Here is a 26095-nt window from a genome sequence, read left to right as displayed (position 1 = left end):
AATCCACGATGCTACTAAATATACAAACATAAATAGTCACGCTTGATCAATCACATGTTAAATATAAGCACCAAAGGAAATAATTATTCCGTAATTGAAGAACAAAATTATTATGTGTGTGTGTCTAGCTAGGTTAAAGACATTAGTATACGTCATTTGTAAATCAATGTATTGTTGTATACTTTCGGGATTCATTGTTTGACAAACATACTTCATGTATGAAGATAACCCATTTCCAATTGTAATACAATTTTAACACATTTAGAAAAGAAGCAGCCCCCGAGTTTTAACTCATTTTCCCTTATTTTATATCATTGGAAACTTGTAAGATGAGCTTGATTCCAATTTGGACGCAACGTAACGACGTAGGCAGTACAACGCACGTGAGCGAGTCGACCAATCACGACACGATAAATCATCCAAACTGTCATTGGTCAGCTCACTTGCGTTGTGCCTCGTACGTCGTCATTGCGTTGCATCAAAGTGGGAACCAAGCTTTAGGAAGTCCTCACTAGTTACCATACTAATGATTTGTTCCCAGTAGCAACGTACGTGAGTTGACCAATCACAAGCGATGGATTATTCGAACTGTCGCTTGTTATTGGTCAACACGCTTTCGTTGCGTGTACGTCCTTGCTTTACATCCTGCTGGGAACCAAGCATACGACATTGGAGTGTATGTCACACATTGCATTCCATACCACACACAGCCAACGCGTTTATTCGGATAGTGTACAATTGAAACTAAGTTACTAAGTATCGATCCTCAACCATAATGCTAACACATCAGTTATCATAATTTTACCGTTAACGTTACACTGAAGGAAACATTAGAAAACGCCTTCAGCAAAATGTTGCAATTTTAGCAAGCTAATAACCATAGGCCTAGTTTCTCAAGACTGCAAGAATGCAATTCTTAACGAAATGCGCTCTCCATGAAAACACGCCTCCTTTTAAAATTTAGTACTGTGGTGTTTTCCCCTTTTCGTTTTATTCTCTGTAATTGTGTTCTTCAATGAGAAATTACAACATAATTCAGTATTACTGTATAACAGAAATGCAAAATGTTATATAGTATCCATTTGTATAGCTTAACCATCTTCATCATTTTAGTGTAAAAGATTTTCTTTCCAAACATATTTCCTTCTTTTTTTATGCTCTAGGCCTAATCTTTTGTGGAAGGTGATAGTGTGTTCATTATCTCTCCAACTACGTCATACAGATCGTTATCATCTATTTCTATCATAAAATATCGTTATCACCGTCATCGTTAATGTGATCACCATTTCTTCATCAATGTTATCACCATGAGCTGCACCCTCAATTCATACGGTAAATGGTATCACCGCCATCATTAATGTTATCACTATTTCATCATTAATGTTATCACTATTTCATCATTAATGTTATCAACATTTCATCATTAATGTTATCAAAATTCCATCATTAATGTTATCAACATTTCATCATTAATGTTATCAACATTTCGCCAGGTTTCCACCATTAGGTCACCACTCATCCACCTGTTTTTTACAAGCTGTATATCACATCATTGAGCCTAGCTAAGCTAAAACCTTTTTATATAAATAATACGACTAAAAACAAGTGATTATGTGAATGACTAAACGATTATAAATAGGTGAGTAGTCTTAGTATGGCAGTATAGCGTACAGCAATCATTAATTTAACGCAGCAACGAATATATATTCATTTTGACCAATAATACATTTAACACAAGCGCGTCAAATTATGCAGGAAGCCATGGTGAATAAATACGATTTAAAAGAAATACACCGATGTGTTTCACTAGCCGACTGATGCCTACCCGACCTATTTTTATTATTAAGTTCTACACAGTACATATGCACAGTATTCATGGAAACTTGAGACAGTATTAACTCTGCTAAATATTCCAATTAGTAATATCATTGGCTTTATTCATTCATTCTTCTTTCATAAAGTCTGAACTTACATTCGTAACGTTTCATAAAAATGTCATCAAACTGATAAGTATAATGTTCGTCTGTCAATTATTGCACGCACCACACGCGTGCCGCATACTTTTTATTGCACGCGTACCGCATACTATTACATCAATGGCGTATTGATAATAACAGTATATTAGTTATTTCGTGCGTCAGGTCTAGGGCACAAACTATGTCGCGTTTCTCATGACATCATTTTATTTCGTTGTATGATCAGATTACATGAAATATATCAAATGAAGCAGTTTAGACATCTTCCTATATCTTCTCTTATTTGTTTGATGACTGTCAATTGCAAAGGCAGAACTGCACTAAAATGATGAATGTCACTATTGGCTAAGAATGTAAAACTGTAATTTTGAATAAGATTTTGGTTCACTTAATATAACACGACGTCTTGAAATTCAAAGTTACAGTGTATATTTTCATTTTGAAATTATTGCCAAATAGAGTTTGAGATTTTAAAAGGCATCATTGTTACATAATACAAATTAAACTTTTTTGACTTATTATTATTATTATTATTCTAAGGATTACAATTACATTATACTAAATATAATTAGTATTAATCACTTTAACACCTACACTACTAGCACCCACCTATTTGGTCATTTTGACAAGCAAATTCCACGCAAATTGAAGACTGTAGATTTTGTACACCCATGTTGAAATCAATGTGCGTATTATACGCGACTTCAACAATTTACGTTTCTTTGTCGAGGTGTCACTCGAGTAATAACAACAATGAACGTACTGAACAACATTGTTATTGTACGGTACACGTGATGCGGTACACGTGATACGGTACACGTGATGCGCTCAATACAAACGTGTCCAATCTTAAGTGTTTATAAGACGACGCATCATAATGTCTGTGAAGCATTTACGCGCCGCCGCCGCCATCTCGTTTGGTCGCGATAACTTAAGTATATGGATTTAAGTATGAATACTAACTACTTTCAAGTATCGACTTAAGTAAGAAGCTATCGTCTTCTGTAAAGCAATTTCCAAAGGGTATTATCTCGTGCAATTTGCCTGCGGTTACTAAAGATCTGTCTTTATAGGATCATCATTAGTTTGTGAATAGTAAAGATTAAACGAACGGGTTATAGACCTGCTGTAAGAGGCTACTGACTCTCCTACTCGCAATGTATTAATAAACAGCGCATTATGATATAATGCATTATTTAAAAAAGTATAAGTACACAAACCATGCTTATTGTTTAAAGATATTACATACTTATTGCTATTAATTGTAAAATACTATCACACCTGCCTTCGTTATACCAATAATGATAAAACTATAGCCTCTTATACGAGGATAAAAGTGATGCCAATTATGGTACTATATAACTTTGCCTCCTTCAGAGGCCTTATGTACGATTACATTTCCCATTAAACAAAAACAGTGTCGCTTCGTAAGCCCATGCACACTGCTGCTGACACTTTATAGCAATATACAGTTCTTATCTAAATGAATGAATATATTGCCTAATGGGAACTGAACGCCAATATATCTAAGGCTTACCATCAACATTAATGACGTCAAGAGGTTTTAAAGAAGGGGTTTAGATGGTTTGCAACTCAGATTGAAAAAGGAAGTGCTTAGCTAGAAAAGTAACAAGTAAATTAAATAACAGTAGTTAATGTTATTTTAAATTCCAATGATTAGCAGTAGTGCAATAAAGCAGGATGAATGTTTATTCACAAACCATCGAACTCGGCTTAACGCGTGAAACACAAGTATACGCGCACGCGCGTGTACAAATACTGATAATCATGTTATGCCATTTTGTATGCGTGCGTTATTATTCACAGTTGGCTGTAATCTTGAACCAGGTCATGTAGGCAAAAGTGCTCAATGCAATGCAGAGCAGAATAGAAATAAAAGTCAAAGGCACTTATTTCTTGAACATTTTAATGCAATACAGGTTGTTTCATGAGGAGGTTCTCAGTATTCAGGCGCGTGGCTCTGAATGTATATCGTGTAAAATAAAAGTGATTAAAATAGTTGACAATGAAGGGAAGGTAACGTAATCCACACCACCTATAGTTATCTAAAAGTACACGTAAACCTGAATGTGAATACTTTTACATAAATTAGTCATTGAAAACTAATTAAATGCTAATATATTCTTTATTTTAAGTATATACTTTGGAAATTAGCGAGGTGCGATTCAATTATAGTGACCAGAGTGCAGTGGGCAATCGTTTAAAACTTAGAGGACACATTTTTTAAAACAGTTACAATGTACAGCGTGTCCGATGTTGTTTAGTTAATTTGCTTAGCTCTTGAAATCTAAACACAGTGCTTATCTTGAGAGCTTTGAGTGGCTTATGGCTATAACTATGCAGAATATGATTGTAAATTACTTTCTGGTAAAAACGCGTTTACGTTTTTTAAATGCGGTTATTCAATAACGCGTTTACACCAATGTTAGACTATGTTCTCTTGTAACATAATTTGAAACACGTTGTATTTCCTGTCATAGGAGCTAGCACCATGAATAACTTGTAAGAGTGATAAGCGTTATAATTAGCATTATGAAAACCTCCACGACGTAAAGATTAAAAGATTACATTCCGCTGTTTGAATTCCTTTCCGTATTCTAATTATCTTTTAGCAGCGCGTTGCAAAATGCGCGCCAATTACTAGGCAACATAAACTGTAAAAAATGTAACGAGATTGTTACAAGAAAACACTTAATATACCAGACGAATTATGTCAATGGTAAAGTTTCTTATTAATATTTGTTTTTAATTTTTTTTAAATCATAAAGCAATAGTATTTGTACTATTGACAGATCACTGCAGTATCGTATTTCGTCATCAGTGGCTTGCACCAAAAATGGCGCGTCATTTAACGCACGCATCATTTAACGCACGCGTTCAAAATATAATGGACACGCGATTTGTACGCGATTAAATTGTGTTTCTTTTCCGTATTGTCGTTTGATTTTCTAACGGCAAGCAATTAATTGCAAATTAAGGAATAATTCATATTTACACTTAGATGAGTTTAATTTACTTTGATGATTTATGAAAACGACCTTCGTAAGCATGTAGCTAGCTACTAATGCGTAACATAAAACAAACCACAATTTACCCTCAATTTAGATATTAAATGTAGCGTATGTAAGTTAACATTCAGGGTATGTGTTGTCTATCAATACATTGAAAGCTGTTGTTTTCTCTTATAAACAGTTAATTAAAACCATTAGAATATAATGAGCGACGATTTACAGTTAAGCTTGTATCAACATGATAATAACGAATACAGAGTTCTAAATGATACACACAGGAGCTGTCGCCGTATACATTTATGGGAGTTTTCAACCGGTACTTCTGCTACTGTATCGGTTCAATGCGTATTCTATGTATACGACCCGCGTGTAATAATAATGTATTATACACGATTACAGTACATTACTTTTCACAAGCTCACACTATATCCCTACAGCGCTTTCACATGCGTATTTATGACGTAACAAGATTTACGCACATCAGTTGTATGATATTTTTAGATTAACTTAATGGATATACTTTCATAAAATTACTTTTAATATTTCTATTATATTATATTTTATCAATAATACTTTATAGTTTATAATCATTCCAGGCCTATATTTCAATGAACTATTTTTCTACGAAAACGGTATGACAATGTAATACGTTCTGAGATACGCACCTGAATGAGTAACGATTTGAACTTTGACCTATTGATATATTATTCATTTAATCATCAGATTCAAAACGGTTTGCGAATGTCCCTTTAAGCTTCGTATTGTCATTTGTGTTCTAATGAGTTTCAAATTGGTTCGGTAAATTTTAATGAATGGCAGTAAAGTGTGGCTTAATCGTCACGGATAGTAAATCACGTGTTTAACGAACACAGTCATTTAAAATTCAATAACTACAGATCGATTGGCATAAAGTACTTTATAAAACGAAACAACGAATTTAAATGTTAAACAATGACGTATGAACACGACCAAGTATAAAGCTCTGTCTACACTATCAAACTAGTTTGACAAAAAAAAAGTGTGATGTGCCCAATGGTAGTGGTATTACATCATCATATCCATTGGGCATATCACATTTTTTTGTCACATAAAGTTTGATAGTGTAGACAGAGCTTTATACAACTGGTAGAGTAACATTAAAAATGTTTGCAGTTACATCAATGAAACTCAAACTACATAAATATATGTCTTTAAACACAAACTAATGTAATGCTAAAGTTTATGGTACATGGTCTAAATATTCAATTACACCTTAGATAAAGGTTAACATAATTAGGAAGGAGCCATAAGGCACATGTAAAACATGACACAGAAACAAGCCATAGGCTAACATGAGATAACATATTCAAAATTGCCACGTGTCTCCAACTAAATGATGTTCATGACACATTTACAGATAACCTGTTTTAATGCCCAGTCAAATGTAATCATCCTTTGCGTACATACATACAAAATGATGCTTACTGTTTCTGAAAATGGCAACATTCTGAAAATGTTCTTCATATTATAAAGTTCTGTGTACACTATCAAACTTTATGTGACAAAAAATGTGATGTGCCCATATATGGACATTTAAATTGAGCATATCAATAGTAGAGCATTATACCTTCCTTTCGTACGTTCACACCCTTCCTTTCGTACCTTGACACCCCTCCTTTCGTACCTAGACACCCCTCCTTTCGTACGTGGACACCCCTCCTTTCGTACCTAGACACCCCTCATTTCGTACCTGGACACCCATCAAAGAACACCCTTATTGACTATGGCCAGCCAAGGGATATTATTGGGATAAAATGTACCCTTAATTAGGGTTACTGTATCTTTATTCATACAATCACTTTGCTCTATACATTTTCATGACATTCAATCACATTAAATTTCGATAACATAACTTGGTAATGGTGATTATGTGTATCCGTGAAATTAGTACACTATAATTATCGACGATGATTTAATGAGTAACGTGTTTTAATGCAATATATTAAGATAGTATTTACGAATGCTCAGTGCTGCATGTTAAGTACGTTGTCGACATTGTTGTACTAATCATGTTCTTGGGTATGTCATTAACAAGACTTTGCATTCAAATTTAATTACACATTTTCATTTAAAGATCAATCGTGGACTAACCTACGTTTTTGATTCAATCTTTTTGATGAGACTTTAAAGGTTCATTAAACTAATAAAAAATACAATTTAATTCTCTTCGGTGGAACTAATTCATTTTCACAAGTATTTTTTTTTTAATACGAATTGAATAATTAGTTTCGCATAATAATAATAAAACCGCCATTTGATAATAAATAACTTATTTATGACCTATCGTGCAGCTATTAGTATAGTACTTATAATTAATTATTCTGTAGCACACCAGTTAGAATACAGATGTTTGCTATATATAAATGTCACTTTATGATCACGAAAAAGTATAGGACCTCGACTTCCTATTTTATGTAATTGTATACTGTTTGCCGTATTTACGCCCTCTATCTAATATCAGTACGCGTATAAATGTCATTAAGCGTACAATATGCGCGCGCGTATTATCAGACATAGTTTTTTTTTAAGTTTTTACAAAACAAAAAGCTAAAAAATCAGTAAAGTAAACAATTTATCAGTGCAACCATCATATGATAAAATAGATAAATGTACACTTTAACCTTACACTTAGCTAAATCCACTCTTAGGAGTTAATTTCCCCTGAGTTGTGAATTTTAGGTAAATGCTCATTTCACACGGTACGATGAGTAACCACTCTGATTAATTGTCTTAAAACCAATATGTCATATGAACAAGAAATTAAAAGTCGTTACAATGCTCTTCTTACATGGTACTGTTTTATCTACAGAGTACTCATATCTATTGCCAGGGTGACGAATTGAAACAAATTTACGCAAACGCACGCACTTGAAAAGCGGTACCATTTTTAACACGCGCGTGTAAATGCACTGCGTTAGTTATTTACCAAGTTCCTGGTATAGTAGCTTTTTAAATGAATGACTAAATGTTGGCCCTGTCTGATGTAAAATGCATAGGAGTGCTGACTGACTGAAACATGTCCCTGCTGAAAACAGAATGTCTAATATTGCGTCTGCTGACTTCTTCATTGCCACTTTTTATGTAAACCATTGTAGATGGAACTCGACGCATCTAATTATTCGTCGACAGTTCGTTTATATTCTCTTTTTGTTTTTAAAGTGACAGTTCTTATAAATTAAGCACATACATTGGAGCCAGATTCCTCTAATATCACTACTGTCAGAACAAATAAAAACGTTTATAAATACCGATCGTCTGAAACGAAGAAAACAAACACGGGGTTCGCGCACTATTTGAGGTGGAGGCGCGTGGCAGCATGTGAGTTTGACATCCCACGCGCTGTGAAATAAGTGGCTACACGCGTGTTTACTTAAGTTACAACGCATACTTTACATCTAAGTTCGCATACTGACCCCATCCGACCTATGGGTGGTGGTGATGATATCTGCAGTGTTATATAGACTACAACGCCCGGAATGGCTATTCGATTTCATATATTTATATTGCTGCTATAGAAAAACACATTACGACTTATAATATTTTCACGGTCCCAATAAAATATCTCTAGCCGGCTCAGGTGATCTTAAAATATGCATTAACATTCGTACAGGAATATAATTTAGGAGCAAAATATAAATCAATAACATCTCTTTAAATATTATTTCACCTGAATGGAAGCTTGGAATGTAAAATATTTAAAAAGATGATACTTTGAAGGATTTTATCAAAAAATCAACAGGAGAAACTTATCGATAGTTACCGTATTTAAGCTTGGTTCTCAGTATTAGGACGCAACCAAAGAAAGTAAGCGCAACGCCAGTAATTTGACCAATCACATGGATCATAATCGTAACTGTTGCTTGTGATTGGTTAACTCGCTTGCGTTGCGTGTACGCAATTGCGTTGCGTGTACGCCATTGCGTTGCATGTACGCCATTGCGTTGCGTCCTAATATTAACCTTGCCGTTGGTCAGTTAACACACGCTGCGCGAATCATGCTCCTATAATATTATTCGTAGATACAATTAAACGATGATCATTTTCTAGTCATCCATATAATGTTTGCCTTGAGTACCTAAAGTATGTTAATTGGCATAATATTAATAACCCGGTGAGGATTAAATGCGATTAATTATCAGTTAATAATGAGTCAGTCTATAGAAAGGACGGCTGTGCGACGGCGGCGGCGGAATAACAACATCCGCCATCATCGTGACGTGTTTATAATTGCTATTATAGATGTTTTCAGATGATATGGTCAATGGTATTACCATGGACCTTTAGTGATGTTGGTGGTGCGTAATTTGGTAGGCAACATCAGACCACTTATTTCATGATACGATAATGTCAATATGGTGGTGGTGGTAGTGGTGGTGTTGGAACCGGTTGTGGTGATGGTGGTGGTAGTGGTTGTGTTGGTGGTGGTTTTGGTCAGCGATGACGTTGTGATGGTTGCGGTATTGGTGTGGTGACGATAATGGTATTTGGAGATGAACTACAACGCAAGTGACTAATTCGACCTAAGCCTCATAATCTAAATACAATTATTAACAACTACATCTAAAAGCAAAGATTTGTGTTTGTGAATGCATTCTAACACCATCAACCGGCAATCAACGTTAAATAAACACAATACATTGATATCCCTGCGTCAATATATCTATGGTAAAGAACTATCGTACAAATTACATGACGTGACGTAATCTAGTGGTCAAATTCTTTAGAGATACCAGGAAGGGGAATATGTTCAATAATATCCTCTTTCACGTTTTCTACAAAAGAATAGTGACCAATGACACAATTGTCATGAGGTGTAATATACCTCGAATAGTGACCAATGGCATCACTTGTCATGAGATGTAATATACCTCGAATAGTGACCAATGACATCACTTGTCATGAGGTGTAATATACCTCGAACATTAACGAAAATGATTCCATTAGCTTATCGAGTTGTGAATACCTTGAACTTGATTTTGTGGGGGAAATCGAAGATACTTTGGCTTAAATGACAATCGATACATTCGTAACACAATCCTGCTAACGGGTGAATGAACGCCGTTGTCGTCTTCATTGTATCAAGGGGACATTGATGATAAACAACTATTATGTCGAATTCCAACAATAATCCGTCTAATTTGGCATAATTCTCTGTAACACCATAATTATTAGATAATAATAACTGAAGACGAAGACGAGAACACCAACAAGTAGTCCGGGGAGAGACGACATCAAGAAATATAGCATAATTCTGTGTAACACCATAATTATTAGATAATAATAACTGAAGACGAGACGCCAACAAGTAGTCTGGGGACATCAATAAATGTGGGGACTTCAAACTTCACTGTAATATCTAATTCAGAGAGGAGGGAACGGAAAACGCTTTAGAGAACGATAGTAACCGTACATTAAGAAGTAGTTGATGACGTAACAAGTGATGATGAACAACAACAAATGAGCCAAACGCATGATTCAAGGCCAAACTATATTATCAACTATCACAATATATTTATATTTATATTATCTCGCAATAAGTTTGATTTTCAGTTTATAATGTTGAATTTAACAATGTGTTATCCAACCTCAACTACCATGAATACAAATCAGCAGTGAAGAAATTCATTCTGATCAGTGTGTAAACATTGAAGATGCCAACGATTCGCAGATGTCTTTTGCGATAAAGTTACGCGCGCTATAATACATGATAATGTTGTGTTTTACAAAGACATGTCCAGTATAATACGTCAACATTGAAGCAAAGATGCGTGCATACGCGTACATACTCTGATAATGGTATGTGTTTCACTAACGATGAATGGGTACAAAAGCAATAATAACATCAATATTGACCATATTCAACCAACTTGTAATACATACACTGCAGCATCGTTACGTGACTACATGCTTCTTTCTGTTATCATTTAATATTTATTTTAATTACAAAATGCGGCTCGACATGACATGTTGTGGAACATTACAATATATTAATAATAGTGAGGTATGTTACTATCGCAAAATTGTAGATTTAGAGAGAAAATAAAATGATAATCAATTTAGAAGAAAGTTTTTTCTGTGATCAATAATTAAAATGAGTACCCGAATCCGACAACACTCGAAGAAGGGCGCCAGCAGACGAGTCGATACATCATTCAAGAAACCTTTTATGACGACGAATAAGGAAACTGTGATCGTCGCTATCATAATACTAGGTCAAGTTAACGGCATACAAATTATTATGATAATGTACATATAATAACAAATACGTTTGAAATGCATACACCTTCTTAACAGACATGTGCCTGCAGCAACAGACTATGTTATAGGTCAAAAACATATCGAAAAGAAACAGCCAATCACAATACGCGATGCATCAAGAACAACGCGCGTAGTTTTATATGCGTTTGCTTAATATATGATAGAACTGATATGAACAAGCGTATAATTCACCCTTCCTCTACTACCCACCAAGTCACCCACTGAAAACAAAATAGCACACCCCGACATCTTGTACGCGTCGAACAAAGATTTCCATTGGCTCCAAAATTAACGTGACATTGGCGCCAAAATTAACGTGACAATGTGTCGTCTGTTACAACTAAATGCATAAATGCATTATACAACAAAATCCATTAGTCAATTGTATTAAAATGATGGTAATTAGCGTATCAATCAATGTTTTTTTCTCCTTATTAACATGTACTGTACTTATTAAATCTGTATTCTCATTTGGATCGGTTACATAACAAAGAGGATTTCTTTCAAATATTTCCTCTGCATGTTACATCACAAGATACAGTTACAATCAAATGCCTTGATATGTCATTATTTTGAGAAAAATAACACGTTAGTTGTAGTAACACGAGCAGTTTTAGATACTTAAGTCGGGATAGAATTTACTTATAATACCACATATGATCCTGGTAATATACTTAAAAATACAACACTAGTAAGTAGATTTTAAGGTATATCTTTTAGAAAGAACACGTGGAAGTTAAAGAAATGTATTTAATTTCTGCAAACGCTTTAAGCAAATTCTAATTTCTCTTAGGCAAGGAAGAGTAAATCAAGCTGACGTAGCAGACTTTCTTCTCCATGTTGTTTTATAATACATACAATAGGCCTAGTTGTAATTACAAATACTTATCATTATAATAAAGTAGACAATTAACTAATTAATATTTAATTAAACCTGCTGTAATATTATGTATGTATTCAATTCAACGAAATTGTGTATTGTTATACAGTATATATTACCAGTAATAGCTCAAAAGTGACTAGTAACTAGGCACTGGTACCTTGGTAGCGTGTATAGCTGTGTTTGCACACGCGCATCAAACGCGTAATAAACACGTGCGCGTCTACTTGGTGATACTATTACTACTGAGGGAATAGTGCTATATTATTATTATTACACGGATAATATTGTGTTCGTATATTTTGACATTATGTACATAAATTGACGTAACATACAACTAGTACAGGTAGCAAGATTGAATGCTTGTAAATTAGCAACCACGTGCTCTACTAAATCGCATGAATGCATCAATTAATACTTATAGTCATCATAATATTCGTTACATACTGATGATATTAACATGTTATACATCTGTAAAAATGACAGACTATATCATGTTAACGCTTCCCACAGTGTAAGTATTTATATAAGGGCTATTTTTACTATGATTTTATCACAGTATTAATGAGCTATTGATCATCAAGATATACACACTTTAACGCGCGTCCAAACGCTGATCGGTCTTTTAATACGCGCGCGTTCTTGATTAATTGCGTTTTAACAAACGCGTACTATTTCAGTTAAGAATGGTTGTAAGCATTGGTATCAATAGGAGTCTAGCAACTTTAGGTTACGTGTTACAATAACGTTCCAGCTTCCACATAGCCCTCTACTTTTAAAGGTATTACATCAAACCTTATCGTTATGATTGGTATAGTGCTAAAGGATAGCACAAGGTGATTCCGTATGCGATTCAATAATGTACGCGTAGCTCCGATTTTGTCCGAACAAACCGGACAATTACATTTCTCTTGAATTGGGAAGAAAATGAAAAATATTTCCTGATTTTAACCATGATTCTGCCCGCTCGCATTATTTCTTCACCATATTATGTATTGTCATTATCGGATCTTTCCTAAACGAAATCCTAATATAATTATAATTGGCTTTTATCACAATATTACATAATGCATCATATTCAAGAGTAGTCTGCAGGTTCTTGTCTCCATGCATATTAATATAGTATATGCATACACGCAAGGACGTACGTATCTAATTCTCTCGCCTATGTGTTCAATATGTTACTTTCATAATAGGCCACAAATATGTTATTATGTAAATGGTAATAACTGTGGTACCAGTGATTGACATCAACATCACATTTAATCGACCGGTTGAAATATACATGAACAATTTATATTAATTGTATTATATTATATTTATAGGCACAAAAAACAACAACAACCAAAATGTGATGTTCTACATACATAGTAACAGGAAGAATAACGTAAGAATAACAAGGAGGTATGCAATTTTATATTTACTATAATTTATAGGCCTTACGATTTCCGTAACGTTAATTTTCAGCATAAATTACGTCAGTATTATATAACATTGTTTACCTCGCCATTGAAGCGTGCAAGTTGGCGCACGTGTAAAACATGTTATGGCAACATCAGCAATTGAACGCACACTGTCGTGATGCAACTGACTAAAAAAAGAAAATTGTTCTCAACTCACCTATTTTGATAACTTCCCCATTTCCTTTAAAAACGGATAACAATTCAAGGAACACTAACATTCTTGATACAAAATTAATATCCATCTTGGTTTGATACAAGTCCATGAATGAGAAAGTGTCAACACAAAACCGACGCACTGCAGCAGGCTGTTCAAAAAGGCTGCTGCCGACCGACAACTTATTTCACTCCGTTACATTTATCTCTGTTCGTGGAAAGAGAAAATCGTCCACGGTGTAATCAGTTTCCAATGGCCAGTGATAGGCGAAAGGTTTTTTCTATGATACCTGATCCAATATGAATACCTCAACTGATAGTCATCCTCACTACTGCGTTCTACCTGAGAAAATAATACGAGAGAAGAGTCAATAAGCGGAACCACAATCTAGCATCTCTGTGTGATGAACAGCCAACAGCCCTAGGTGATTCCTAATCCGTCGAGTTTTACTCCGTAACACAAATATATAACGCTTAATAATATTGCAACTTTTAATTAACCCGCATCAGCCTTTATTTGACCCTCCCAAACGAATATCATCAAAAAATATTAATAATTGTCGACATTTTATGTGTCTTCACTTCTTCCGTGTAGGTTAAGTTTTAAAGCGAGGCTAGAGTCGCGAAATGAATCCATGGTGATTGTGTGTGCGTGCAATGAATGCTATCACACTACTTGAAACAATAACATTACAAATAGCAAGTTATATCACGTGACACGCGTAACGCATGATGTCATCTGACAATATTTTAATTAAGTACAGATATGTAAATTCGCAAAAACTATCGCGAGTAGTAACACACACATTATTTTGACGGAAATCGCAATACGTCGTTACTTCATTAAACACAACATACTCGCTTTCAAATCATAGTACTTAATATTCGGGTTTGCGTCGTTTCCATGGAGATAAATATAGCTATTTAATGCTATTATCATCCGTCTTTAGCATTTATTTCAGTCGGAACAATTACTTAAATTGACAAGGTCAATCATTGAGAATATTGTACTACAAGAAGACAAAGTAAACATCTATACATGTTTCCTCAAGACATTGGTAAATATCTTAAACTGTATCTCAACAAACCGTATAATAGTTAGCATTGACAACAACTCAAGTGATCCTTAATGTCTGTAGCAACTTAACCCTAGAGGGTTAGAGAACGAAGACGACGACACACTTAAAAACAGATTGCTGAATATTATAGATTAGGCTATGCATTTAAGATTTGTTTTTCCCATTCGTAAATTTGATTTCACGATATACTGCTGAATAAATCAAACAATGCTAGTATTATTGTTGATGCTATTTAACAAAAGATTCATGGCCAATGTTGCTTCGGTGGTACATGACGTTCTTAAAACTAAAAAGAGTTACAATGGCATATTGTGTTGTTAATGATGCTCCTCTGAAATCATTCAGTTAGATAAAGAATATCGGTTTACCATTCAAATGTTACATAATGAACAGTTACAGGAGTGTCGGTCTCATCACAAAAACGTGTCATATCGCGATTCATAGAAAATTCACAGTAATAAAATGAAGAAATAACGACTTAGGAGATATAATTATTATCCACGGAACGCGGTAAGCGAACGTACGACACATGGACAATAAACGTGTGCCGCCGCACGCGCGCGGTACACTTCTGACGAGCGGACGTAATTTTGTTTAGAAAGTAGGACTAGGCCTAGACCTTTCGTTACATCAACGCATTTGAATTTCTGTATTTATACAATAAATATTGGTTGACAATTCATTTTAAAAATTATTCTTTTATTCATGAACTCCACGCCACGAATATTACGCATTTTACAAGCGCGTTTATACGTTCAATTGTTTACGCGCTCGTTGTAAATACTTATAGCCTACGCGCACGTACAACTTTGTGTGTCGCTTCTTCTTGCTATCAGTTGATCATCTAAATTAAACTAAATAGCTGAATTAATTAGTAAATGTTTTTGGTCAGATTATATCAAATTATATTATGGAATTTTGTTATATTACAATCAAATGAACTTTAAAAAAAACTCAATAGTAAATTACTGATGATGGCGCTATTCAAGTTTTTATCGGTCCTCCTCAGATTCACAGAGACCTTTGGGTATTCTAACGTATTCAGAATATAAAGACAGAAATGGAAATATTATGTACAAACATCTGTTGTTTTGCTGCAATACAGTAGTAACATCATTAAATAGAAATACATACATTATATTATTACAACGTTTTTTCATACGATACGTGACGCGTAACTTTTGCTATTCTCGACATAATGTACTGGTATAGCTGTTTGAAACAAAACCAATCGTCAAAGAAATCCATTTGTACCTGTTGCCATGTTATAATGATAGTGATCGTTGTTGTACTTTTTTAACGATGTAATTCACACCTTATCATTATTGCCCCGTGTGGGATAAATAAAAGTTGATTCTTTCTAGTTTAATAAAAACATTACATTAGTGATGATCAAAGTACAAGGAAACTCAGCGAATTCATTAGCTTAAAAGCCGTCCATAGTGTTAAATTGATGCGATAAAACACAGTACACAGTGTTCATTAAATAAATATTATGATAATTACATTTTAATATATTTCTGTGACAACTGGATGATCAAAGAGCAGAATTCATTTTGAATTTTATTGAATATTCTGACATTTTCCCTGCTGGGGTGATATTAAAATCAATAAACACAATTTAAAAATGTCTGAAAATAGAAATACTAAAACATTAGGCCTAAACTAAAGTTATGGGAAGGAGGAGGCCAGAAGAGGGAAATAATGTTCCATCCAGTGCATTGGTGTTTCGGATTATATTATGTAGAATGTTTATAACAAATTGACAAAATTGGGAAAAAAAATGACAGCCAGCACGACCGATATGTTATATTCTTTTTTATTAGAACATTCTGATCAAGTTACGTCATAAAAATATCGCTTATTTCAAAGTTGCTGCAAAATATGGAACGCTTCAACGGATTAAAGAGGCAGAGTGAATTTGCAAGGATCTCGTTACTCTACGTGGTAGAGTCTTAACGACTGCGATTGGCTATCAACAAGCGCGTGATTGCATTACGCGCAGTCACGTTGCCACGACGAAAGCGCGGTGGTCTGTTAATAATCTCGCATTTCATAAAAATCCTTACTTTGAATAAGTATGATTGGTTGTTGTAACGCATTAATGTGCGCATGTGTCAATATCGAAATGAACGGGTCGCTTTAAATTTATTTTGCTATCATATTCAGATTAAAATGAATGCCTAGTTTAATTAAATCAAGTTGAGTGAAATTGCTTTGGGTTCATCCTATACAATTTATGCGCATTTTTCAATAATAATCAATGTTATTTTAATGATGGTTAAAGGGGTATTGAAGGTAACTGAAGATGTAACATGTCTCATGATCCTATTCAGAATTTGGTAATCTCTCTCCCCACGACACTTCCTCAAGAATAAAAAAAAGCATTTCGTCACATCTTCCCATAATACAGTATAGATCTACTAAACTAAATTATGTTGTACAATAGTCTGCAAAATAGAGTGATAAGAAAAATGTAATAACTGGGGTTTCTTGAAGTACGTGGGTGGTGTGCGCACGTACCTGTGTATCTTTAGAGATTAGAGATTCTGTATTGTTTAAATGTCTTACCGTCTTACCATGTACGAGCAACCTTTGGGGCCAAAATAAATTCACGACATTATAGGTAGAGCACATTTACCCATTTATGTAAAAATAAGAAATAACACAGTAATCATCTCGGACAGAGTATTGAAATTGTCCAACCTTAAAATTACAATGTGGAAATCCAAATCTTCTCTGGACCAACCACGTAAAATCGCTAATTAATGTTGTTTTTATCCGGGAAGATTGATATCACTCTTCCCTGGTTTTTATTGTTATAAGTATGTCCAGTCAGAATAACACTACGCTATCGCCCCAGTTTTAATAACCATAAACTATTGGTGGATAAACAATAAGTCAAGCGAGTGTTTCCGATTTTTTTTTTATATACAATGTTAATACGAAGGTATTTTAAAAGCCTCTATGAATAGCATCCACACGTATCAATGCTTGTAATAACATTATTCAGTATAGAATAGGACGCTAATAATCGTTTGTCGAATTACAAACATTCCTGGCTTGACCACAAAGTCTGATAGATGACCAGCGCGTTCATAGCCGATAATAGACACGTTAATAACTGGGACACTGGTTATTTATAACTCCGGTACACTGGTTGTGTAACTCTGGGACACTGGTTGTGTAACTCCGGTACACTGGTTGTGTAACTCCGGTACACTGGTTGTGTAACTCCGGTACACTGGTTGTGTAACTCTGGGACACTGGTTGTGTAAATCTGGGACACTGGTTGTGTAACTCCTGTACACTGGTTGTGTAACTCCGGTACACTGGTTGTGTAACTCCGGTACACTGGTTGTGTAACTCTGGGACACTGGTTGTGTAACTCCGGTACACGTCACTGGTTGTGTAACTCTGGGACACTGGTTGTGTAACTCCTGTACACTGGTTGTGTAACTCCGGTACACTGGTTGTGTAACTCTGGGACACTGGTTGTGTAACTCCTGTACACTGATGTGTAACTCTGAGACACTGGTTGTGTAACTCTGGGACACTGGTTGTGTAACTCTGAGACACTGGTTGTGTAACTCTGGGACACTGGTTGTGTAACTCCGGTACACTGGTTGTGTAACTCCGGTACATAAACGTGTGGTCACTAGATTGAACGCGCGTGTGAGTAAACCTTTTGTAAAGAGTGGTGGGCGATGACAATAAGGCCTAGGCTAGTGTTATTAATTATATAGAATGTATGTACACGTACGTATGCTCCTACTGTCATTAATTCGACGATATTTAGGTCGCGTTTAGGCTTTTTGTTATATTTTGTGATAAACCCACTTTACAAATTAGCGATCATTACCCATAAACCAAATTACCTAAGAATATATGTCTGAAATGCAAATTAAATGTGTAATGACAACACACATAAGTGTAAGGATACAAATCCATCAATATACCTCATATTACAAATTATTTCTTAAAATGGAAATATATAATCACGTTAAAGATTAAAATAATCATTATTTATAATATTGATCTGTGAAATCGGATCGATCTACCCAAAACCAATCACAGAATAAATTGGATTGCCACATTAATGTTATATCACATGTCACCAAGATTTACAAAGGTCACTTGCGATGCATCATACACGTAAGACACCTTTCCCGCCCGTCATAATGTCGCTGCTAATGAGACACATTGATTCACTGAAATCAAAATTGGACCAATAGGGGTTTACAAAGTTTATAGTAAATAAATAAAAAAAGTATTAAATATGAAAGTGTATACAAGAACCATTAACATGTCATCCAAGGTTTTAATGTATTATTATTATTATTTTAAATGGGGTGAGAGGTTTATTTTGAAAGTATGTTTTAAGAAATATATCATAGTAAGAGGGCGCCAGACAACTTTTAAAACTCATTAATAATACATTATTGTGTTTTAAATTGTAATCTTCAAAGATGACTTAAATATAACCACAATAACAATAATATAAACTTTAAGTATTCGTTAACATATTAGCAATCATCTAGAAAAACAGAAACAAGATTAATTTTGACACACTTTTTCAAAAAGCGTAATCTACCTATAGAATAGAAATTTAAAAACTTCAAGGATAAGTGGCAAGATGCGCACGCTTAAATTGATATATAGTACCGCGTAGCGCGTCATAATGATATAGTATCGCGTAGCGCGTCAAATTCATATAGTATCGCGTAGCGCGTCAAATTCATATAGTATCGCGTAGCGCGTCAAAATGCTGATGTGTCCTTGTCGGGTATTTTGACACATAACGTATTACAAAAGTTTGCACCTTTTGGTTATTTTTAATTAGTTATATAACTACAGTAATACTTCTTTACCGGTCTGCAATACTTACTAAATATTAGAAATCAACGTATTTTCCTAATAACTTTCAACAAAGCTGTCTTGATAAAATTGTCCTTGGTTATGACCTGGAAACGAACCCTGGCAAACAAGAACAGCCTGATGGTGGTTGATTTGCAAATATCGAAATATAAAATTGCATCGCAAACGACGACGAGAAATGTACGCACTAGAATCATAATAATAACCTCCATAACAATAATTTCAGAATTATTCACGATGCAGCTGTTGAATATATAAATATTATATATCATTTTATCCTGCTGCTGCTGGTGAATGCCGATATGATCAGGAAAACAGTTTTATAAACTAATTATTATTTGAGAATTAAAGATTAAAAGCACAAAACGTTGCAATTATGATCATAAACAAGAACAGTTTATAAACAAAACGTTGTCATTATGAACACAAACAACAAATGTTGTAAATATGAAATATATGATTTACTGCTACCGGTGTTCTATATTTGTCTATAAAAAGAAATAATAAAAAATACTGTACTGTTCAAGACCTAATAAAAAATGTAATTACAAATTGGTTATATAAGTATTTTACACAATATACTTCGTAAGTTGAAACTTTATCGAAATAATATGTAGCTTCTAATATTGTTAAATATGCTAAATTCAAAGTAATAAAGTATATGCAGCATTATAAAGCTAATATAGAAAAAGTGATAAGGTATATGCAGCATTATAAAGCTAATATAGAAAAAGTGATAAGGTATATGCAGCATTATAAAGCTAATATAGAAAAAGTGATAAGGTATATGCAGCATTATAAAGCTAATATAGAAAAGGTGATAAGGTATATGCAGCATTATAAAGCTAATATAGAAAAAGTAATAAGGTATATGCAGCATTATAAAGCTAATATCGAAAAAGTGACATTAATTTCGGTTCCAATAATATAAGTGCATAATTACTATAAATAATAGTAGACTGCGCATGCGTAATGATATACATTACTGGTAGACGGTAATTATGATGGATTGCGTTCTATAGAAACGATAACAAAAATAATAATTTAATACAGAGAACAGAACAGGGAACAATGAAATTAATCTCACTCTTCCTTACAACATACAACAAAATGTTTTCGTTATTAATATTTACAACGAGTTTTTCATTGTCAGTGCCAAGTGCTTGTTCTCAATTTGCCCAATTTGTGTTGGGTGCAGCTTAGACATAAAAGGTTACTTATTGCACACAAAGTTATCTTGATTGAATGGGACATAAATTACTCTTTCGAAGAGACAAACCACGTAAGGCCCTAATACGGAAATGATCTGCTAACTAATTTAAATAAAATTATTTCTTATAAAATACATGGAGATTTACTATAAACTATAACTTAGGTTAAAACATCTTACCGTGTTTTCAGTTTTAAACTACCTTTTTAATAAGAAAAATGATCCAATAATAGAAATAAAAGTTATCCTAAATTCACGCGTAGCTCATCAGTTGACGCGACACACGCCGCGCGCGTTTGAATTATCCGTCGTCAAGATACAAATTGATCATCGCATTCATGACTAGTTTACCTATCGGCTGCTACATAATCACATTTGAAATAAAAACTCATATCCAACTGTGTGGTGGGAGCAATGTAGTTTAATGGTAGTTTTATGTGTGAGTCACGTGTGCTTTTAAAACAACGCGTTTGATTGGTTGATGAACAATCTACTCTGCGTACTTTTACTGTGTGTGGTGAAGTAGTTATGGCGGTCTATTTTTCTAACGGCGTATTTGATTGGTTAATTAAGTTGTTATCTTCGTCCCTTGTGAATTAATGATCGTATTTGATTGGTTAATTTTGTTTTCACGCGTAATTTTAATAACGAATTTGAACTTCTTTTTTTCTGCATGGCAAGGTGAACATACAATTTCATTTAAGGGAAAAATATGCCAAAGATGTGAATGGTTATTAGGTTACGGGGTCTAGTTACTCTACACCTGCAGGTTTATTGTAAAGCCATGTCAAACATTCATGTTACACGCTGGACATTCGGCGATGATAGACTGCTTAACTCTTTAAAATAAATCATACATAATACAAATCATCCTGTCGTCATCATTTAACCGTACTCCACAATCTTTGTATCCGAGAAATGAAAGGTGTTGAAAATATGCATGTTATCCTCCAAAGCTTGGTAACACTTGGACGCGACGTAATGCAATAACGTAAAGTGATTTGACCAATCACAAGCGACATTTCGGATGGTCAATCGCGTTGTAATTGGTCAAATTAATTGCGATACGCGCAACTCCTTGATTAATAGTATCATTTGTTGTAATGGAACTGTGTATTTTATATTACACCTTTTACCTTTACTTTGTATACCTACTTTAACACATAAGATGGCCTAGATTCCAAATTAACGATAGTAAATACAATTACAAGTTGGTGCTATAAATTATATATAGTTCCTGCAATAAAACGGTAACAATAATATTATGAAAACAAAATGTTAAAATCATTTGAAAAGGTCGGCATAAATCATTTGGCGCCGATTCATCAAGATTAATTGATATGTTCAATCTGTATGTATCGATAATTTGACTTCTTCGCACTCTTACCATATAATTCAATTCTTTATTAATACATAAAAACAAATTTGATAAAATTAACATCAAGAAGGTAAAATACAAGAAGACAAAATATGGTAGCGATATGCCCAAATATGGTAGTGATATCATACATCACATTTTTTTGTCACATAAAGTTGGATAGTGTGGACAGGGGCTTCAACAGATTTTGAACCTTTTTCAAAATACCGTAACAGAAACCTTCTTCTTCTTCTTCTTTTATGTCCTCGGTCTATAAATGAATCATTTTAATTTACGTTCAAAAACACCTGTACAAAAATAGAGCTCTCGTCGTTGTATTAGATTCTGGCTTATCTCTGTCCAATAATGTATTAGTGTGTCTTTTCTTTGTTATTTTTTTCTTTGTGTCACTTACTGTATATGTTAATTTGATTTCTAAAATAACTGAATCGATCAATCAATGTATAGTTATACGCCAATAACACCGAACGAATAAACATACTTATATTTGAAAAATCTCCTTATTTAGAATAGAATAAAAAAAGTTTGCTGAAAATAGATGTTAAATGTTGACATTGCTTTTGTCGATCTGTTTTAATCGATTCTCATTGTGTTCTTAATGTGGTAGAACTCATTTTATTTTGATTCATTGTGATATAAAAATAGTAAGTCATTTATATATACAACGGTTTGTGTTAATAATTACAAAAAATAAAAAAGTCGTCTTTGTATCGTCACGTGCTACTATATTATGTCAATTGACTGTGTGACAGTTTCAACAAAGTATTAAATGTTTTACTGCGTTTAATCGTACATTATTATAAAATATAAAAACAAATACATTTCTTTACTGAGTGAATAAATAATATATTTAAAAAAATGTTTTTTCTTTGCACCCGCCATCGCGATAAATCTGAAATTGTGCTACTATTAGTACTATTAGTATAGGTAGTAACATAGGTATTAACATAGGTATTAACATAACATACATAGTACGCCATTAATGTTATTATAACACCATGACATACATGTGTTACAAGTGTTGAAATGTTCAACCTTTGTAACATTGCCGACAATTATAGATCTGGTGATATGGCTTAAAATTGCATACATTTCAAGTGACGTCACTAAGGGACACAGCACACTTGATGTGCTTCATGATACACAATACCACGGCGTTTTGTACGCGCGCGTAAAGTGTATGTATGCGCCCTCTCTGGATTACACGTCACTGGTAATTCTGAATCAGCGTGTGCTTTATCTTCATTACCTCCGCCAAGGAGGTTATGTTTTCACCCCTGTATGTTTGTGTGTTTGTGTGTGTGTTTGTGTGTCTGTGAACAGCCTGGAGGCCACAGTTTTTATCCGATTCTCACCAAATTTGGCAACAATGATCTATGCCCCAAAACCTCGGACGAGTTCGAATTTGAGGGGAAAAGGTCATAGGTCAAGGTCACAACTAACACAAAACTATTTTACTGCCTAGAGACCACAGTTTTTATCCGATTCTCACCAAACTTAGCCACAATGATCAATGACACATCATATAATTGTGGTTAAATTTTGAAGAGTCAGGGTCAAAGATCAAGGTCCACAAAAAACTAAAAAAAAGAAATAAAAAAATAATAAAAAAAAAAAACCTCAGTGGGACTTGAACCAGTGATCTCAACTGTGAGAAGCTGGATACATAACCATTACACCACACTGTCATCCACAACTTTGTAGTGTGCAGTTAACATATTTACACTTAGAACTAATAAAAAAAAATGTAAAAAAAAAATATTCAGGGGGCATTTTATGTAGGGGAATTTTACAGTAGGCGGAGGTTTGTACTCTCGGAGTACCCTCTAGTTGTTTAATGTATTCTGTGGGGGTTTTTTTTAATTATCATTTCTTTTTCTACCATCTGCGGTGCGCCTCTGGAAATCTGTCTTTAGTAAAATGTTTAATGAATTAAATAATAAATATTAGCAATTGACAGTGATTGTTATTCACAACAGTAATTATATATACAATATACACATCATATCAATTCAGTTCATTATGATTCATTAAACTATTGCGGGCTTATTCACGATGTATTATTATACGGTAATTACGTAACAATTGTGGAATTAAATTTACATGAAAAGGTCGAATTAGTGTCTATAGAAAAGTACAATACAATATAATTATACATTAGTGTTATTGAATTCTATTGCAACGTTTATTAGGTTATTTTGCCGATTATGGTATACTTCTAAATGGTCATTTCTCATTATACAGTAATTATACGCACAACAACGAGCAGCAGTCGTACTTACACAGTAAACATATAAACTAATAATATTAATTATGAACAATTAAATAGTCATGAACCTTGTTACAAAATGAGCACATTAAACGCATTTGTTTCGAGCAATTCTTCAGTTTGGCTCCCAAGGACACAACGTAAGAACGTATGCGTAACGCAAGCGAGTTGACCAACGGCGCGACAAGTTTGAATAATCCATCGCTTGTGATTGATCGAATTACTTGTGTTTTGCGCTTATTTCTTTACGGGAATTAAGTTTAAATAACCATGTTTTATCCTGTCATGCGATTCTCTGTATTTTTACTGTATCTCCACATTTGGCATTATACATCCAGTAGTATCAGATTCCGCAATACAGCGTCAGTATTTTATAGGCCTAAATTCATTACAAGAATCACCCATTGTATTGTAGATGATACATGTTTCATTGTCGCCCTGCACATACAAAAACCAATGTACATTACATAGCAGATTATAATATGACTTACCCACATGCTTTGGCGAAATCCGGGCTGATATTCATCATTGTGTTACAGCAATATAACCAAAGCATTAAAATAATTCCTTGTATATGCATCAAAAAATGTCTACGCTATCAGGTAACAATTCAATATCAAAATTGATAGAGAAGATACGCTTACTACAAATTTATGAGAAATTATGGAGATATGGTCAGTGTTTGGAAATTGTAGCTGGCTTACAGGCAGTAACCATGCATTATTCATAATATGAAATTATCGAGTGAAGGCACGAATGCCGTTGATTCACCACTAGGCTGTTTTTATCGGGTCAACTCAAACTGTATATCTCTTAAATGTATTTATTATGTTGGCCAAATATTCTTGGAGTTCTAAATGTATAAAGATAAAAATAGTATTATGTCAATGAGTTTTGTTATAATTTAACAAAATAATGTATGAAATTTAGGCTAATATTTATCTGTATTAGATTTATGTCTTATGATGACTAGACACCGAGCTAGTTAACCGAACTTGAGTGTCTAAAATAATATTCAAAATTCAATTTGTTATCTCGAAGAATTAAATCTAATACATTTCTTAACTTAATTCTACTTTCAAAACTGATTTCGAAAAACATTACTAGCTGAGATTATTTGCTGAATCAACAGACTGGTTTACAAAACATTCATTCGTTTTACCGCAAGAGAAATGAAAGTGATTTTATAACCTTGAAAACTATTCCACCAAAATAGTAATTACACAATAATAAAAAAGAGACGCGTGTACTTGAAATAAGCGTTTAAATTGCACATGCGCACGTCGTCATAGTAGGTGCGTATGCGTTGCTCATGGTGTCGCACAGTAGGCGCGAGATACGAATAAATATCTCTGAAGAGGAATCACAACAAACACTCAAAATATACAACTGTGAGCGATTTAATCACACGCTTGTCTTCCCACTGATATTTTTGACAGAAATATTTAGTACACAGTGTATTCACACTGATAAAAAATGC

At 34.0% G+C, this 26095-nt stretch overlaps 1 protein-coding gene across 2 annotated transcripts in view; it reads right to left on the bottom strand.

Annotated features, from left to right (window-relative positions):
- The window catches only part of LOC144847573 (glutamate receptor ionotropic, kainate 2-like), a 55607-nt gene extending 30470 nt beyond the window's left edge, over positions 1-25137 (bottom strand). The window contains exons 1-2 of one of the 2 annotated variants that reach the window (XM_078704005.1): positions 25107-25137; positions 13806-14144 (exon numbers count right to left, since the gene is read on the bottom strand). In XM_078704005.1, the coding sequence (XP_078560131.1) occupies positions 13806-13911 (106 nt within the window). In that variant the 5' untranslated portion in view covers positions 13912-14144; positions 25107-25137. Of the gene's footprint in view, positions 1-13805; positions 14435-25106 lie in introns of those variants that run through there. The other variant, XM_078704004.1, reaches the window with a different exon arrangement.
- Between the last annotated feature and the right edge of the window lie 958 nt (positions 25138-26095).

Source organism: Antedon bifida, chromosome 7, assembly GCF_963402885.1.
Source record: "Antedon bifida chromosome 7, ecAntBifi1.1, whole genome shotgun sequence".
NCBI lineage: Eukaryota > Metazoa > Echinodermata > Crinoidea > Comatulida > Antedonidae > Antedon > Antedon bifida.
The sequence above is the reverse complement of the archived record's forward strand: the minus strand, read 5'-3'. Positions and strand labels throughout refer to the sequence as shown.